Genomic DNA, 19,499 nt, shown 5'->3' on the forward strand with positions numbered 1-19,499 from the left:
GAGCAAGCATAAGCATCTTAAGCACAGCTTGTAATGCACAATATATTATAGTGTACAACTGAATATTTTTAATCATAGACTAGTAAAACTGTAATTCTAGGCATAATTTCCTTCAAATGGTTATAGTTCAGAGTGATCTTTTGATAACATTAATCTAGGCTAGCATTTTTCAATTATGACAGGTTATTCAGATTATTTTGGTTCCATCAGAGCTGACAAGAACTTGAATACAAATCCTTTAGGCTTCCCCCGTTCCCACACAAAAAGCAGGCTAACGTACCATTTGGCATATACAAATGTGGATGGAGAAAATCTTAGCTTGAAGCTATAGGGAAAGCAAGGCTTAAAATGCTTTAGAAATAAGATTATGTTGAAGCATCAACAAATAGGGCAACTGTAATTTATGAGACAAAGAAACATGCCGAAATGTAATATAGGTTTTTCATTTGTTTTCTAAATGGTAGTAACATCCACAGACAATGGCCTGTATACCTCCTCTTCTCCTTAAGCTATAAAAGTATCCAAAGTATCTACGTAGTTTGAATTTGTGAAGTCGTGGAGCTGAAAGCCCTTTGCCACTGAGCTACTGCAGCCCAGCCAGTAGCTTTGTGCCACAGAAGTTAATGGAGAGTTTATTTTACACCAATCAATTTAATGGGGACTATTCATTCTTACTGTAAAAACAAAATACTGTAGACCTGATGTGAGGCACATTGGAAAGGAAAGAAACTGAAAGAGGGAGGAATGTAAGAGATACACTACCCCTTTCCCAGCAGCCCCTCCAATATACTTGCTCTTCCTGGCTGTCATAATTTCAGACTACTCAGTACCATGTATAGGATGTGGAGGGAACAGAGAAAGTGCACACCTTCAAGATAAGCAATTATGTAATTTGCTCAGTTAATTGTCAAGGGTAAAATTGTAAAACCAACCTGTAATTAGCTATATACCCAGGACAGTGTTGCAAATTACTATTACTGTGGGAAACACACCTTTGTTTTCAGCAGCAAAGATGCCAAATGCTTGAACTAGATGGCCCCTGTAGTCTCTTTCCAACTCAACAATTCTATTATTTCCATCTACATTTGCCTATAAATGGTCATGTATGTATTTCTGGAAATCTGGAAATCAAAATCAAACTGTGCAAGGCTTTTTATTTATCTATCTAATTTATCTTATTTATTTATCTTATTTATCTTATTTATTTATTTATAGAGATTAATTTGCCTAGAAACAGTCAGAAACTGTTGGGTATCAGGCCTAGGCTACCACCTATACACGGAAAGCTTCTACAGTTAGAAGCAGAGGGTGAACAGTAGTCCTCCCACAACTACAAATCTCTTGCTCATCACCCATTACAGTTATCAAGCTGGATGTGTGTGGTACCTTGGTTTACAAACTTAATCCGTTCCAGAAGTCCGTTCTTAAACCAAAGCGTTCTTAAACCAAGGCGTGCTTTCCCACAACAGCAGGGGACTCCATTTACAAATGGAACACACTCAACATGTTCTGCTTCCAAGGCAAAGTTCACAAACCAAAACACCTACTTCCAGGTTTGTAGCGTTCTTAATCCAAGTTGTTCATAAACTAAACTGTTCTTAAACCAAGGTACCACTGTACTGCTAAAGGGAAATTATCCCCACAGCTCTTCATCTGTAAGCAGCCAAGGTAAAGGTAAAGGGACCCCTGACCGTTAGGTCCAGTCGCGGACGACTCTGGTGTTGCGGCGCTCATCTCGCTTTATTGGCCGAGGTAGCCGGCATACAGCTTCCGGGTCATGTGGCCAGCATGACTAAGCTGCTTCTGGCAAACCAGAGCAGCGCACGGAAATGCCGTTTACCTTCCTGCCAGAGCGGTACTTATTTATCTACTTGCACTTTGACGTGCTTTCGAACTGCTAGGTGGGCAGGAGCAGGGACTGAGCAACAGGAGCTCACCCCGTCGCGGGGATTCGAACCGCCAACCTTCTGATCAGCAAGCCCTAGGCTCTGTGGTTTAGATCACGGCGCCACCTGCGTCCCATAAGCAACCAAAGGTTTGTTTAAAAATAAATAGCAAATTAATTTACATTGGGAATTCAAGTGTCAGGTTACATACTGCAACAGGAAACATATTCCCTAAAAGATGCTTTTCCAAACTCTCCAAAGTAGAAATTTAGCAACATTTCTTGGCAGAACGTTATTCTTGGTTTGTTGGCTTTGCACTGGAAATTATCCTAAGACTTCTAACAAGGCAAAGGGCAGCAAAAGGGAGAACAATTGTTCTTCACTTCCTTATGGCAACCTTTCTAAAATACCTTGTCATTAATACTATTTTCACAAGGCAGACAATTCTTCCTTTCCTATTTCTTATAGCCAATTTCTCACATTCTTATCTATTTCTACTCTCCTCTGAACTGTCGCCAGTTTGTCTGCATCCTCCTTAGGTGTGGCTATCAACACAAGACAAAATCGTTCCAGCAAAAGCATGATCAAAGCCAAGCAGAAGACAGTTACTCCCTAAGTGGTGGGTGCTGTGTTTCTATTAATGCAACTCAAAACAGTATTTTATGTCTAAAACAATAGATCGGGCTATTAGTTTGCTATGATTTTTTTTACTGTCATTTAAAAATAGGCTTGATATAATATCAAATCTTCATCTACCCTAGATCAAGCTTAATAAATAATTCCCAAAATTCCTACTTTCTGCAACAAGATCCCTGCCACCAGATCTTCCTGTTTCTTTGAGTAATACTGTTTCCTCTTCTACAAAGACTTGTTCTAATGCAATCTTGCAAAGAAGCCCACAAAAGGTGTTAACCTACAAACATATTTACCAGCCCTCTTATCCACAGGATAGTTAAAAATAAAATAAAAAGAACTTCTATCAGAGAGCTCTTGCACCAGCCTATTTAGTTCTCGTGCTAGATGTGCATAAAGGGGCTTTCCTGCTCCATGGCTAGTATGGAGACCAAATAAATATATCACGATTCTACCAGGTCACTCACTCATCTGCATGGAATTCCTGAAGCAGATTCTTGGCAAGGCTATTCATTATCTTTAATACCAGAGGTAGTTTGTCTCTGAATACCAGTTGTTTGGGACCATAAATAGGGGAGAACTGTAACATTTATCTGCAATAGTGGGCTTCCTACAGGCATCTGGTTGGCCACTGTGAGAACAAAATGCTGAGCTAGATAGGCTATTGATTTGACACAGCAGCTACCTGGCTGAGTTGTTGGAAACAATATATTCTAAATGATTGGGATTTTTAAAGCAAAATACTTCATCCATCAAAATTCAAAATATTTTAACAATTCATATTCAGTGACACTGAAAATGCTCCAATTAAATTTTGATGAAAAGGTTGGTATTGTGAAAAGAGACATTATGAAGTTTTCATCTTGCATAATCTTAAATGCATGCTTAACTAAACTGTGTACTGCTAACCCAGCATCACTGATCTAAATGGTATTCTGCTGTTGACTTTTTTTGCTCTCCTAGCCTACAACTACTGCAACGATGTTACATGATGAATGTTGGGGAAATTAGGGGACAGAACCCCAACAGCTCCTAAAATTGTAATCTAGCACATCAAGTGTGTGAACTCCCCAACCCCTCTGGCTAACTCCCTGAAACAGTAGTAATGAACATCTAAAACAACAACAACAAAGCAATCCTACCATATCTACAGAGAAATAATTTATACTGAATTCAGTGACTTACTCCCAGGTAAGCAGAGTTTGGAATCTAGCCTAATTTACATAAGGAATGCAGATTCTGAAGAAGCGTGTCATAATAGGAAGAAATCAGGAGTAGCAAAGTGGTAGAATGTTGCAAGGGGGCAGGAAATATGGAAGATGGTTACAGATGGAGCAAAAGTATCAAAGAGAGCTACTGTCCAATATCCTGTGAAGGGGCCATCACACATTATTTGATTTGTTTGCAGACTCTTTTTCTGTGCAAGTCAATGAGATGTTTATATTTGCTCCTTTGACATGTACCTTGAAAATGTAAGAACTGCATTCCTGGCTGATATCAAAGCCTACATGTTGCCCAATAATTCAACCTTCAGTTGTAGCCAGCCAGATCATCATGACCATGCCTGTTTGCTAAAAGAACCACTGGCTGAGTACAACTGTGCCCACATAAAAGTATCAGTTTGAAAATGGGACTCCCAAGTAGGTGTCTATGGGCATGATGGAACTCCTGCCCTTCCCTTCTTAAAAAAAAAAACTTATTTATTTCAACAATTTACATACCGTTTAAGACCAAGTTTCAAAGTGGTGTACCATTAGATTACAAAAACAAAAAATGAAGTTTTTAGGAGGTGTTATTTGTTTGGCAGGGGGTGGCCTACTTTTTTGTCTGTTTTATTTGAGTTGTGCATAATAAATTTGCCTCTTGTTCGACAGGAGTCGGTGGGTCTCAGCATAAAAAAAAAATTGTGAAATGGGTATTTTGTGATGGCCACAATTTTTTAGATTTCTAAATGTGCTCTCAGGTCTCAAAAGTTGGGGACCTGTTGTAGAACCAAGTTGGCAACTACATACCCATGAACTGCATAGGTAAAGGTAAAGGTACCCCTGCCCGTACGGGCCAGTCTTGACAGACTCTAGGGTTGTGCGCTCATCTCACTCTATAGGCCGGGAGCCAGCGCTGTCCGAAGACACTTCCGGGTCACGTGGCCAGCGTGACAAAGCTGCATCTGGCGAGCCAGCGCAGCACACGGAACGCCGTTTACCTTCCCGCTAGTAAGCGGTCCCTATTTATCTACTTGCACCCGGGGGTGCTTTCAAACTGCTAGGTTGGCAGGCGCTGGGACCGAGCGACGGGAGCGCACCCCGCCGTGTGGATTCAAACCGCCGACCTTTCGATCGGCAAGTCCTAGGTGCTGAGGCTTTTACCCACAGTGCCACCTGCGTCCCCAAAATGAACTGCATACAGATCCCCAAATCAATTATATTTGCTCCCTGGCATATTTTAAATGCAAGGTATGGTGGAGTGTTTGATCAGATTCCGTAAGTAAAGTGGTCTCTTTGTGGGAGATTTTACTGTATATGGAATGCCTGAAGTACTGCTATAGTCAGATACATAGGTTCTGCTGCTATATCCTTAACTAGTGAACCTTGGGGCTACCACAGAGTCTTTTTGGAAGTAGCATCTGAGTCGCAAAACAACCTCTCCAAAGATGCCTCTCCAGTCCCTTCTTTACAGCCTTTTTGGCAACAGGGGAAGATTTTCTGAGGTTTTTAAGCAGTTTTTAAACACCAGACTGCAAACTATTTTATGCTTTTTCTAGGAAGTTATTTTATTGTTTTGTTTTTTAAATGTATTTATTAAATTTTCAGATATACATTGTCCATCATTAAATACACAACAGTACATCCAATGACTTCCCTTCTTCTCCTTCCATGGTTCCTTGTACAGTGGTACCTCTGGTTACAAACTTAATTCGTTCTGGAGGTCCGTTCTTAAACTGAAACTGCTCTTATCCTGAGGCGTACTTTCGCTAATGGAGCCTCCTGCTGCACGTGCACCTCCGGCACGTGATTTCCATTTGCAGCCTGGGGCAAAGTTCGCAACCAGGAGCAGCTACTTCCGGGTTAGTGGCACTCGTAACCTGAAGCGTTCGTAACCAGAGGTACCACTATACTTCCAAAAGTAACTGCAAAGTCTATTTCCTCCATCTAGTTCCCTCCTTCAGCGGTGGTGGAACCCTTGGGCACCTGGGGCAGAGCGCCCAGGGGCAGGGCGAACCGCCCATAGGGGCGGAGGGTGCAGCACCCATAGGGACGGGGGGGCATGCTACTCTTAAAGAGGGACAGGACGGGGCATGCCACAGGGCCTCAGCCGCCCTACAGCTGGGGGGGGGAGGCAGTGGGTGGACAGCGTGGAGCCTATGGGCGCCGGAGATGTGTGGCTCTAGCGCGCTGCAGGCTCCGTAGTGAGTGCCGCCTGCCATTTTGTCACCCCCCTCAGTAGGGACACCCAGGGCAGATCACACCTACCGCACCCCCCTTGCTACACCCCTGCCCTCCTTTCCTTTATATCTTAAACTACATTATACTGTTGAATGTAGATTAAGATATAATGGAAAACGGGAAACTAGCTGGATTATATCAAATATGCAGGTAGTTATTTTGGAGCAGGGGGTTGCTGCCTTTTATTGTTGATTGCTAAGCTTTAATTATTACTGCATATGGTCTTGTGATTCTAGTATGTTTGCTGTCAGCCACCCCAAGCGTGTTTATCGATAGGTGGCTATAATAAGTCTAATAAACAACTGTGTGTCATTGGCTACCTGTGAAGAGGGCAGCGTATACTGCAAGATGCATTTTAGTTCCTTAAGGCTGGATGATTTTGCATGCTCCCCACAAAATGAGAAATTGCTTTTCCTTGCTCTAGCCTAGTCCAAAACCAAGCACGTTTCTCATCCCACCACAATTAGCAGCACCACAAAATGCTATGGTAAAATAAATAAAAATCTGAAATCGGCTTCTGTCACTTGGGAACGAACCATGGCAACAGAGGCGTCGCTGCCTGTCTCTTACCGAGCGAGCCTGCTGTGCATGTTTCCTCAGAAGTAACTATTGCAAAGGACTGCAGTTTCCCCTTCCTTCGGTTTAAGCGTTGGTTATGCACACACTATATGCACGGCTGCCCGGAGCCACTAAAAACCCTCTATATGTTTTTATCTGCCTATATGTAACTACACAGGCAGCTGCCCCATTGCTGAGAAGGAACTCCTTCGCTTCCCTTCCCATAGCTGTTCCTAAACGAGGTGGGGAGAGAAAAGTTCTCTTTCAGGGGAGGCGAGAAGAGCAATATATCAGGCGGAGGGAAAGCAAAGCTCAGGTAGACACACCTCAGTCTCTCACCAGCCCCCGCTTCCGCAACAATTAAGCCGCGCCAAGATGGCGACCACCCGAGGCTTTAGAAAAGAGAACGGATGACGGCCGGCGTCTTGAGAATCCCGCGCCCAAGAACTACAGCACCCAAGAAGCCCCGAGGAACGCGGCGACTCGCTGGTTCCATCGACCCCGCCCCGTTTCCCAGAGGGCAGCGCGCCGCCAGAAACCAACCCCCTCAGCGGACTACACCTCCCAGCATGCCGTTGACCCAAAAGCCAGGGCGGGTAGGGCTTGGAGAATTATAGTGGCTGAGAGAGAGTTTCTCGAATAAGATGGCGGCGGGAGCGGTGGCGGCGGCAGCAGCGTCGATTTGAGGAAAGAGGCGAGAGAGAGGCGAGCGCTTGCTCCGCGGCGTGGCTGCCTCAGATGGTCGGCACTATTATCTACCAGCGTGCGCTGAGCGGGGTTGGGGGTTAAGTCGGGCGCTGCGGTCCCGGCGGTGGCCAGAAGGGGACAAGCAGAAGGGCTGGGGCGGCGTCGGCGACAGCAGCAGCGAGAGCGAGAGCAGCGGCAGGAGCAAGAGCGGAGCCTCGCGGAGAGAGGCGCCAGGCAGGTAGAGCGAGCTCCCGCGGCGGCCTCGTCGCTTCGCTGCCCGCTGAAAACGGCTGTGAGGGAGGCGCCTCCATGTCGGACAACCAAAGCTGGAATTCCTCGGGCTCCGAAGAGGATCCCGAGACCGAATCCGGGCCGCCTGTTGAGCTCTGCGGAGTCCTCAGCAAGGTAAGGAGGTTCCTTCCTCTCGCCGCCACGGAGCGGTCGTGCTAGGCTTGGCTTTTCACCTGAGCTCCTGAGCCTCCCCCCCCTTCGTCTCCTTCGTGGTCGACGGGGGACATGCGGGGGGCGCCCCCTGCGGTAGGGGAGCCTGGCGCCGAGTCCCCCCTCTCCCCGCAATAACTGGCCACCTCGCCTGGTAGGGTGGCGGCCTAGGAGCCTCCTGCCCTCTTCCCCAGCTTAGAGGGAGGTCTCCGCACATCTCCTTCCCCGCCTCCCACTGGGTGTTGTGGCTTCTGTTTTTGTTATTATTCCGGTTTGGTAGTGGTGTGTTAAAAAAGGCTTTACCTCCGCAGTCTTGGAAACCTTTTATCCGGGTTGGGGGGCGGATTGCTTAGTTTCAGAGAGAAGCCTTCGCCCTTTCTAGGTGGAAAATGTCTGTGAATGTCACTTTCTCTATTCCCCAGGAGCCCACCCGCCGCTGCCACCTTTCCTTGATGATCAAAGTATGAGTCTTGGTTTGAGGAAGGGTGACTTGGTAAAATAAGATTCGTGCTCATTGGAGTGGGACTTTTTATTATTTAATTTCTGTGTGTGTGTGTGTGTGTGTGTGCACATGTGATGCAACGGAGACGGGGAAAAGATCAATCCGCTCCATCAGGTTCTTCTCAAGAGCCTGGTAATCCTGACTAGATTTCACTTGTAGCCACAGCTTGGCTGAGTAATGCTGCCGAGGCAGTCTGTATGGGGAATCGCTCAGGGCGCTTCCACTCGTTGATTCTGCAGGACTGGAAAAGCTAACTTCTTGGGCCTGCAAATCAAAACCTTACACTGTTTTCTCCCTCTTTTAAAAAAATGAAGGAAACAAAATCATGTGATATGCATGAACACATAACGCACAATTGTACCATAGAGAAGAGTGGTGTGACCTTTGCTCTAAACAGTGCAGTAAAATAGACTGACTGGAGGGACAGTATAGGGAGAAAGTACAGGAGAAAGCAGCTGTATACGCAACTGGAGGACTTTAAGGCTTCAGTCCCTGTATTATTTCTAATTTTTAGCGTGAATCCTTTGCACTTTTGCTATTTAGAAACTTGCAAAGGAGTCATTATTCAGACAGAAAGCTAAGTTTTTAAGCAAGACATCAAGTTTTAGCAATATGATTAAGTCCTTCAGAAACTAAATGGTAATTTTGCTTTTTGAAGCAGTTTCACTTGCACTATGTTTTTGACCCTGTTTTGTGTACTGAAGCAAGCAGTGAAAGCACAAGCTGTGAGATGCTCAAGTTGGAAAACGTTATTGCTGAAAAAGCTTTTGCAGTCCAGTTAGTTTTCACGTATTTATAGGGAAACTTAACCTAAATTCCCAAGTATTGTCATTTCTGAATTAGAAGGTAGATAAAGGTAGAGGGTAAAGGGACCCCTGACCATTAGGTCCATCCGTGACCGACTCAGGGGTTGTGGCGCTCATCTCTCTTTATTGGCCAAGGGAGCTGGCGTACAGCTTCCGGGTCATGTGGCCAGCAGGACTAAGCCGCTTCTGGCGAACCAGAGCAGCGCACAGAAACGCTGTTTACCTTCCCGCCAGAGCGGTACCTATTTATCTACTTGCACTTTGACGTGCTTTCAAACTGCTAGGTTGCCAAGAGCAGGGACCGAGCAACGGGAGCTCACACCGTTGTGGGGATTCGAACCACCGACCTTCTGATTGGCAAGTCCTAGGCTCTGTGGTTTAACCCACAGCGCCACCCGCGTCCCGGTAGAAGGTAAACAAAGTGCTGCAAATGGGGACTCTGGATCAGGTAACAAGAATATGACACATGGCATGCTGTCCAGATCTCAGAGATTGGAAACTCATGCAGCCCTTTAGCCCAGTATGACTTTAGATGATAGTTAGCTGCCAGAAGGAATTTAGGCATCTTTGTTACAGCAAAGATATGAAGCAGCTCTCTGCCATTTTTCAGTAGGAATGGAGACTCCTGGGGTTGAGTCTAGTGCAGCTTTCTTCAAAACTGACTATTCCTGCTGGCTTTAGCTAAATGGCCTGATTTTTGCTCTAAAGCATAAGCACAGAATGCTCACCTGCACTCATCTTTGAACAGAATTGTAATGCTCACAACCAGTGTGGATTTAGACTGTTGCCAGGTGCAGGTACTGACGGTTGTGTACAGTATGTAATGTGGTAATTATTCAACATCCTTGACAACTTTCTTTTCTTGTCAACTGTTTAGTTTTAGTTTTTGTTTTAAACTCAATCTGCAACTTGATGCAACTTTTATTATTAGCCAATGTACAATTTATACCAACATTATTTCAGCTCCTTGTCATCATGTGACTTCCAAATGTTAAATCTCAAGGTTGAAATGTATGTTGCTTTTACAGGCTGCCCACCCCTGATGTTAGCCAGGATGCCTTTCCTGTTCTCATCTATACAGGAATAAATGAAAGGAAATCTAAATTGCAAAATGTCTCTAACCTGTTGCATATTAAAAAGCTGAGCTACATTATTGCATAGTTTTTAGAACTTTCTTTGTGATTTGTGTCTTCATTAATTAAATGAAATAAATTGAAATTAGTAGATTTTCAAGGATTTAAGAAGCAAGAATACAGTCTTCTGCTAAATATAAGGTACAGGAACAAAAAAACCACCATTTGTTTTCTTATAGAATGCCCACTTGAATGGCAACTTATGCAAGTGCATATTATGCATGCACATATATTATCGCTGTAGAATTCTATACAAAGAATAATTTTCTGTATGTTAGCTTGTCAAACTGCTAAGCTTGCTTCTATCTTTAGTACAATCTTTTTCTCTTTATACAATTCTAATTTAAGACTTTCTATATATTTTAACTTATAGAATGAAACTCATTGTTGTGGAGTGGCTTTTGATCTAAGAGATGTCCATTAACATAAGGGAATGGGAGATTGTTTTTGCCAATCCCTCCTCCTGCTGCAGCCCCTGAACCTCGCAAAAATGAGTTCAAGAAGTTTGGAGGACCCTTCAGAACAGTGGCGTAGCGTGGGTTGTCAGCACCCGGGGCAAAGCAAGTAATTTGCGCCCCCTAACCCGTGGATTTTAGCAGGGGGCAGAGAGCTGCGAGTGCGAGCGCCCCCCAGATGTTGTGCCCGGTGCGGCTGGCCCCCCCTGCACCCCCCAAGCTATGCCACTGTTTCAGAAGAATGTGGAAGATGACATGAAAAGTTCAGGGGACTGCAGCTGGAAGAACTTGCAAAAATTTATTTCACTCTTGATCAAATGCCGCTCTACAAGGTTATTGCCCATTGCATATATATTTTAAGATATGGATTATATTATTAAGATACAAGTAGCATTAAAAGTGAAATCCTCAGTTCAGTAATTCTACTGAACATTAATTAAAACTAGATTGTTTGATGATCCATTGAGGAAGGGTTAACCAGTGACTGTTCTATTATGATCTTACTTATCAGTGGTGGAAACTTTATTGCTATTTAAGTTACTTTTATTTAATATTTTAATATTATGTTTACTTAGTTACCTGAAGTAACTTGAAGTAACTAATTCTCTTTGGGTTAGTCCTAGTATTTTGTTACAAGTTAAGAATAATTTGAAGAGTTCCAGTTCAGTTGGTAGAGCATGAGAGACTTAATCTCAGGGTCATGGGTTCAAGTCCCAAGGGCAAAAGATCCCTGCATCGCAGGGGTTTGGACTAGGTGACCCTCGTGGGCCTTCCAACTCAACAATTCTGTGATTCTAACCAGGGCATCTTTACATTTTGATGAATTTAATCTGGGACAGTGGTATGGATTTTCTGGAAAAGTTTGAGTGGAAATATTGTTTACCCTATATCAGCTTGTTAGCATGCTAATTTAGCATGCTTAGATTGTATAGTTGGTTCAGTGTCTAGGGGATAGTAGTCTGAAAAGGTTAGTTGCAACTTTGAAATTGCCTGTTTTGATACTGTATCCATTCATGATGTTGCAAATAAAATTTAGGTAACAATGTACTTTTAAAACAAAATTAACTGCAGAAAAGGGTGATACCAAACAGTAGGCATACTACAAGTAGACCTACTGAAAACAATGAAAACATTTATCTCAGTTAGTCAACTCTGACTTGAATGCCACCAATTGTAGTGGCAAATCTGCTGTCTCACTCACATCATTACTATCTGCAAACATCTGTCTATATAAAAAGTGTAATTCATGTTATGCTGCAGTAAATTCACTGATCAATTACTTTATTTTTCCGTGTATAAGACTAGGTTTTTCCCCTAAAAAATAATGTCAAAAATTAGGGAACACGTTTTACACGGATACATCTCCCCCTACTTTCTCAAATCTGAATCCCCTGAAATAGGGGGCGTCTTATAGACGGAAAAATATGGTAAATAACTTTTCATCTTAGTTTCAAGACTCCTCATACTGGTAGGGAATGAGTTCATTTATTTGGGAAAGAGTAAGTTATTTTCTTTTCACTTTTGCCATGCAAATGTATAGGATGATATCTGGTCATACTTGGAATAGACGCATCAAAATCAATGGACTTGGGTAATTTAAATTGATTGGTTTCAATGAGTCTATTCATGAGTATGACTAACACTGGCTATTACCTATAATCTTGGGTCCATCACATGACCTGTGAAAATTGTGGTGGTGATGTCTGTTTTCAGCAGTAAGTAGCCATGGTTCATTAGAAAATCTCCAAAATTCCTAAATTGACTCTTAAGCTGACACCACCTTCCTCTGTAACGACTGTACACCCACATAATCTATTCCAGATGATTGGGAGAGGAAATTTATTCCACCATCAGTGTCCATTCTGCCAGTAGATGAATACCATTGAATTTTATTCATAATAAATTGGTGACTTATTAGGGCTATCTCAGATGTCACAAAGTAATGAAAAATCAAAACTCTCCTCAATACTTTGTGACACTTTAGATGATTCTAATAATTGCATTGGCCCACTGATAGGGGTTCCTTGCAAATATGCCTAAATCTTGGTTGCTCTTTGTACCTGTTCTTGCTTGACTGCAGATGGCAAGAATTGAACTCTGTATTCCAAGAACTGCACTATGGCTTTGTCCATTCATGTTGTTTTCTATGCTGTGATGAATAGTTCTGTTTGCCTTTTGAGCAGTGAAATGTGTGGAACTGATTATTGTATTATTGGAAATAAATCCTGGTGGCTTTTCTCAATTATAATGTTTACTTAAGTTAAAAGAAATGAAAACTTTTTTTTAACTAAGAAATGAATACTTTTTTATTTCGAGTGTATGTATAAAACTTTGTGTTTGTTTCTAATGATTAATGTATTGTACTTGCCAATTTGAATTGTTTAAAAATGCAACTATACAGGCACAAAGGCATGCTTCTGTAATTACCATTTTCATTCACTATGACAATCCTATGAGAACACAATGGCCTGGTTCAGAAATCATGGTAAGACAAACTATGACTTAATCAGGATTGTGTGGGATTCCAAAGAGAAACTTGTGGTCACATTGCTCCTTTCCTGGCTTTATTCCAATGCTAGGTCAAGGTTTTACTTCAAAATGATTTCTGAAACTCCGCCTTTTTATAAAACAAAAGAAGAACCCTTGTTAGCTGGAAAAACTCAAGGCATTGAGTGTTGCCCAGGCCCTTAAAACTGACTGCTAGTGGTCCCTAAGAATTCTGACAGTACCCCATACCTAAATAGGACTGCCTATTGTTGATCTAAAATATTTTCCTCAGCTTGCTGTCAATTAACTTGAACTCAATTAACTTGCAGTCCTCTGGTACTTAAGTTAAATTAGCTGTTGAATTCTCAGAGTTCTGCTGTCTCATTTGGGTGTCTGCTTAGAATGCACAAAACTGGTTGCTTACTTCAGTTCAGTCTCTTTGGTTCAAAAATTGAAGTGCTAACCCATGAAGCTTATATGTGACTATTTGTGCTTGATTATTCTTCATTAATTTAACATAAAAGTTGGAGTTCATTGTTTGACCTCTGAAAAGGACCTCTAAGGTTCAGTGTTGAACCAGTGAAATAGTTTATAGAACTTTATATTTATTTTGGCAGGCATTAATCTGGTTAGTTTTTATGTACATTTTATCTACTGCTGTGTTTATGTTTTAGTATTCAATTGGCTTTTAACATTATGTTTCTTAAATTGTGCTTAGTTTAATTGTTAGCTGCCTTTGGCATCTGTTGGACAGAAAATAAAATATTTCATATAGAACTAAAACCTAGGGATATCAAGCACATAGAAACGAATTGGCAGTTTTAAAAGCCAGGAAGATTTTTGGTCAGCTTTTCCCCATACCCCACTACTGTATGCCAGGTATTTTAGAACTCAAGCAGCTAGTATCTGTAGATTCCTATTTTGATACAAGTATTATCTGCAGCAAAATGTTGCAGTTTACTCAGCTCCTGTTCTTTTTAGTCTTCTTTAGGCAGGGTTCAGAAGGATGGGAAAGAATGAACCCTCTTCCTTTCTAATCCATCTTTGAGGCAGTATCTACTGTACTAAAGAATTGGGTGGCAGGTAGTAGAAAAAGAGAAATAAAAGCATTTATTTCATTCCATTTATGAATTGCTTCCTGTGAAACAGCTCAAAGCAATCTAACATTAAAAAACACAGGCATTTTTTAGCTATTAAGCTTGGATGAGAATTCTGGAGAGTAGTAAATGGAAAAATCAACTTTATTCATTTTCTTTTCACCTCAAACATCACTGTGTAGTCTAGGGAATAAAGGGCTTTTTATTTTTTTGAAAAACACATCACAACACCTGCTTCCAGAATGCTTTTTCTAAGCTGATAGGTGTTTGAGCTGGCTAATTACCTCCCCACCCCCATTGTAAATACACCCCATGCCAAACTAGCACCTCAACAGCATTCTGTCTGGAAGCTAACAGATGCTTGTCAGGTTTTGGATGTGAAAAAAAACTTAACTTACAGATGAATATATTTATATACATGCAGGGAGCCCCCAAGAAAACGTAGACAGCTCTGTCTTATTTTGAGGTAGTGCTATTCCACCTCGCCTGGTTCCCAGTGGAAGCCAGTGCTGGCAGTTTCACCAGCAATATCCCTTCCCTAAGTCATTTCAGGAAACCATTAGTACTCATCATTCTGTGGGCCATACTCAGATTTGGTACTCTACCCTTGCAGAGGTTACGGATCGCCTGAAGCTAAAATCTGATAAAGTCTGATGAAGCTAGTGAATCCTTCTGTACTTACGACTGATTGTATGAATCTGTTTTCATAGATGTTAATGCAGTATTACCAGTAGTATTTATTTTAGGAACCCAAAATCCATTGCACAATGCTAACGGGGTGTTAATGCCAAATATTAAATGTATATTCAAATGTCATTTTATATACTTTAGTTTATTGTGGAGCTTTGTATTTATTAAATGTTCCTTTCAAGCACATGGAGATCACATAGTGATCTACTCATTGAGCTTTCCGCCCAGGTGAAACACGATAGCTCTTCTGAATAAACTATGTGCATCAGTGTACATTTTAGTTATATGTACTGTTTTATTGTGCTACTCTCATTTCACAGTGATGACTGTTTTGACAAAGAGATGAGAGAGGAAGGAGTTTAATATATGTGTGGGAAAAAATAGTTAAATGTAGGCTAGCGAATATAAACATTTAAAATCTGTGTCCAATTTTTGTTTTTGTTTCTGAGCCTGCAACATATTTATTCTGAACAATCAGTTTCTTCATGATGAGGACTGTAGACTAGCCTCTTCTTAAAAGGCAGCCCAGATTTACAGGAATACAAACCATGTATTTCAGTCTAGAGTTTATAGTTGGTGATAGGACATAACCACCTAATGTTTATTGTGAATTGTGGCAGATCTGCCACTTCTTAAATGGTATTGGTATGATTGTCCCTACTACATCTGATCTTGTTTATTTTGAACACTTATTTTCTAAGGAATTGGCATTTCATTTTCAGATTGTCTGCATCAGAACCATTTTTTTACTCTGTGTTGTAACTTTTGATTAAAGCACTATACATTAGCATATAAATTGTAACAGTTCGTTTGTTTTTATGGGAAAAAATTTAAAACAAGATTTGGAAAAACTATGGGTGGTGTTTGATGTTAGTCATACTTAGAGTATGTATAGCTATTGAAGTAAATGAATTTAAGTAACTTTGATTTCGCTGGGTCTATTTTCTGAGTACGACTTGGTTGGGTTTCACTCGTAAGAAAATTATGCACAAATGGTATGGAGCTTTGTTTGATCAAAAAATGTATGTGTTTGTTTTCTTTAGTGGACCAACTACATCCATGGGTGGCAGGACCGGTGGGTGGTCTTGAAGAACAATACTCTAAGTTACTACAAGTCTGAAGATGAAACTGAGTATGGCTGCAGAGGCTCAATCTGTTTGAGTAAGGCTGTCATTACAGTAAGTGTTGTTTTAAAGTTTCTTTGTGCCCATGCTTTATGTACATTTCCAGACAATAATAAATACAAGCGAATATGGTAAAAAAAGAATAATTTTTAGTGTAATCTTCTGTCAGAGCAATATGGTTTAGAAATACTTGCATAAGAGCTGTCAATATTTTTTAGTTAGCTATAGGAAGGATAGAAAATCTTTGCAAGAATTTATTTTACAGTATAAAATTCTGAGATGCACAGCAATCAAGCGTGTGCCTTGGATTCAGGTGAATCCCAATTCTAAGTGGGGTGCCTCATAGGGTTTTTGGGATCTGTTAGAATTGAAATGGGAAGTATATGAGGAAGCAAGAGACAAAAGCAGGGACACTGAAGCACTTTACGGTGCCTCAGCAATCCAGACATCAGAACAATTTCTGCTTACCTGTATCTGTCAAAAATTAAAGTAGCATCTTTAAGCTTACCATACAAGGAATAATACTGGGGTGGTTGATGAAGAAGAGAGAGCAGACACCACTGACAGTTCAAGCTTACAATCAGTGGGAATGATATTACCCCCAAAATAAATCCATTTTAGTTATTTGTGACTCCCAAATCAAATTTAAATATGCCTAGCACAAAAGCCCCTGGATCTATTTGCCTATTATTTGGCAAGCTTTATCCATTCTGGCGGGGCTAGTATGCTTTCAGAATTCATCCATTTATCTTGGAGGGGGAAATGCTAAACTACACACACACACACACACACACACACACACACACACACACAAACACTTCCAATAGTGAAGGGTGTGGAGGACAAAGTAGACCTGGTTGGACTGTAAAGTGAGTTAGGCAATAAAGTGCCTTGGACGCTAATGTACTGTTTTCTAGAGCACCAGATTATGGTCTGAACTGAATCTTGTGACCAGTGTACACACGTAAGAGCAATATTGCAATAATTCTGAAACCATCTTAAGACCAGCATATCAAGTGACCACATGATTGTTTCCTGATTCATCAGCAGATCTGTATGGAAGCACCCATGCTGTAGCAGCTCTCGTGCTCTTGGTATTAATGTGTGATTCAGGCTTCAGGTGGCTTCATCACATGTTTCTTAAAGTGTATCATGGGGCTAAAAAAAAAAAAAGAAGGCTTGTCCAGGCCAGGCTCAAGAGACCTGAATCGCATGTGTAAGAACCACATGTACAGCTGGAGCTTGTTTGTTTTTTAATGCAGTGTTTCTGCTGCCAAGGAGACAAGCCACTTTTGAAACAGCAGCTTGCCTCTTTTAAAAGTGGGAAAGGTATGTTTTCTAAGAAGATTTTGCCATTCATTAATTTGTAAATATTTGTGTTAACAAAAATACTTTAAAATGTCTTGTTGCCCCATTTATTGGGGTCTTCTTGTACATCAGGGGTGGGGAACATTTTTAAACTCCACAGACCAGATCCTTACTGTGACCAGCCTAAATTGGCAGGTGGGTGGCCATGAAACAACATAATTATGATTTCGCATGGTTGACAGATGGGCAATGTCTCAAAATTGGTTAGTATTGAACCGTAGTCACTTGATGATATAACAGTGTTTGCTGTTGTGGTTTCATTAACTACACACTACCAAATTTTATGATTTTGCAAAAACAGTCATGGAGTTTGCGTCCTAAAATATATTCGCTAGGTAGTGTAAAGTTGCAGCAACAGCTACCTGTAGCATGGCAGTAATTTAAAGCAGTTTAATAGTAACCCTCTTCTTTCCTGAATAATCCCTGGGAACTTGTGAGGGGGCAAGAGAACTCTAACATAATTCTGTGCATCCTTACCAGACTAGCACTCCTAATTTTGAGGGAAGGCATGAATGTGACCAAGTTAAAAAGCAGGACTAAAAAGTTTAGTTAATTTTAAAAAGGGATGGGAATCCAACCCAGTCTTGGCCTGCCAAGGGGTTCAGTTTGGCCTGAAAGGCCATTTTCTCCAAACCATGCCCATTAGATGATATAACTGGTGACTTCAGCTGATGGGCAGGAGGGCAGGGTTCAATCCTGCATTGGTTATGCACCCTGTTCCCACATATTGTTTAGGACAAAAACCCAATAAAGAGGCTCCTGTCAGTTTATCTCTTTGGTTTCTATGTCTTTGAAAGCAGGCGGATCCCATATTTGATTATATGCACTGCTAGTTAATAATTAGCTTCAGCTGTTCCTCCATTAGTACCATAACAACTTTATATGATACCAATCTGTACTGTTCAGATTTGTCATTTAGAATGTTAAGTGAGAAAATTATTGTAGCATAGGATTTAGAAAACCATATTGCTGCAGATTCACTGTCCAGACATGAAGAAAATGTTTTAAGTTAAAATTACATTTTAAAGACCTCAGATTGATATGCTAGAGTTACACCATCCCTCTTCCTGATACTGAAAGAATTTTTTTCACAGATCTTTATCTGCTGTTTATAATAAAATGTAATATTTGTGTCATAAATTGGTTAGTGTTGAGCCATAGTCACATATAGCAGTGTTTGCTGTTGTATTTTCGTTAAGAACACACTACAAAATTTTATGATTTTGCCAGAACATATAATCTGGTAACATTGCAACTACATCTTTTAAAAATCAGAAGCCCTGTGTTGCATCTTCTTAGACTATTACTTAAAAACGCTCCAATCCCTGTAACTTTGAAGCAACTTGTGAAACTACCTCACTGGTGGAACATGCCCTTCACAACAATTGTACACAATTGTGAACAGATGTACAGTTTCTGATTCTCTTTCCTTGACCTGATTGTTTTCTGATTATTTAGAGAAGGCTTGGCAACTATTGTTTAGGAACTGCTGTGGAACCTGAGAGGAAGTGTAGTGGAAGCAGTAAATCTTCTGTATAAACACAGTAGATGTTGCACTGCACATTTATTTACAGCAGAGGCACAGGTTTGCTTCCTTTATAGGCTGGGGAAATAGCTATGAAGCAATTGCTTTGAAAGTTTTTAAAGGAAAAATGTAATTTATAATTTCAAACTCACCTCCCCCCTCCCCCGAAAAAAGAAAAATACCCTTTTAAATTGCATCTGTTCTACTAAGATGTAGATGCCAAATGCAAACCAATTTTGTGTGGCAACTGAATCTCTGAAGATAACCTGTTGGCAGTGATATGCCCTCTAACATTTCAAATGTGAAAATAGGGACCCTCCCGCTCATGAGTGAATGGTACAAAGCAGAGTGTAACAGCCCAATTAAGATTGTCCCCAGCTTGTGAAAGGCAGGACACCTATTTATTACTGATTCCTCCTACTCAATGCAGCCCCTGAAAAGCTTATCTTGAGTATTGGGAGGATATTGGGCTATACCATAGATTGCTATAGTTTGCAGTGCCTCTAGTTGCCCTGTAAATGAAGATTTGAAGGGAAAAAAAGTTTATTTAAAAGGGGAGAAGGGTCAGGTGACCCACACCTTGGAGCATGAATCTAGTGCCTCCCCACCCCCCACAAATAACATTCCTCCCTGTCTGGCTGTTGCATTTACAGACACCTTAGTC

The 19,499-nt window shown here is 41.2% G+C and overlaps 2 protein-coding genes across 5 annotated transcripts in view; one reads left to right on the forward strand and one right to left on the reverse strand.

Moving 5' to 3' along the window:
• POLK (DNA polymerase kappa) overlaps positions 1 to 7,067 on the reverse strand; it is a 33,814-nt gene extending 26,747 nt beyond the window's left edge. For 2 of the 3 annotated variants that reach the window (XM_053409272.1, XM_053409270.1), the window contains exon 1: positions 6,847 to 7,067. The gene's annotated coding sequence lies outside the window, so the exon portion shown is untranslated. Of the gene's footprint in view, positions 1 to 3,661; positions 4,183 to 6,846 lie in introns of those variants that run through there. The other variant, XM_053409271.1, reaches the window with a different exon arrangement.
• Positions 7,068 to 7,310: 243 nt separating this feature from the next.
• CERT1 (ceramide transporter 1) overlaps positions 7,311 to 19,499 on the forward strand; it is a 54,435-nt gene continuing 42,246 nt past the window's right edge. The window contains exons 1-2 of one of the 2 annotated variants that reach the window (XM_053409274.1): positions 7,311 to 7,612; positions 15,862 to 15,996. In XM_053409274.1, the coding sequence (XP_053265249.1) occupies positions 7,517 to 7,612; positions 15,862 to 15,996 (231 nt within the window). In that variant the 5' untranslated portion in view covers positions 7,311 to 7,516. The remainder of the gene's footprint in view (positions 7,613 to 15,861; positions 15,997 to 19,499) is intronic. The other variant, XM_053409273.1, reaches the window with a different exon arrangement.

This window comes from Podarcis raffonei, chromosome 11 (genome assembly GCF_027172205.1).
Source record: "Podarcis raffonei isolate rPodRaf1 chromosome 11, rPodRaf1.pri, whole genome shotgun sequence".
In the NCBI taxonomy this organism is placed as follows: Eukaryota; Metazoa; Chordata; class Lepidosauria; order Squamata; family Lacertidae; genus Podarcis; species Podarcis raffonei.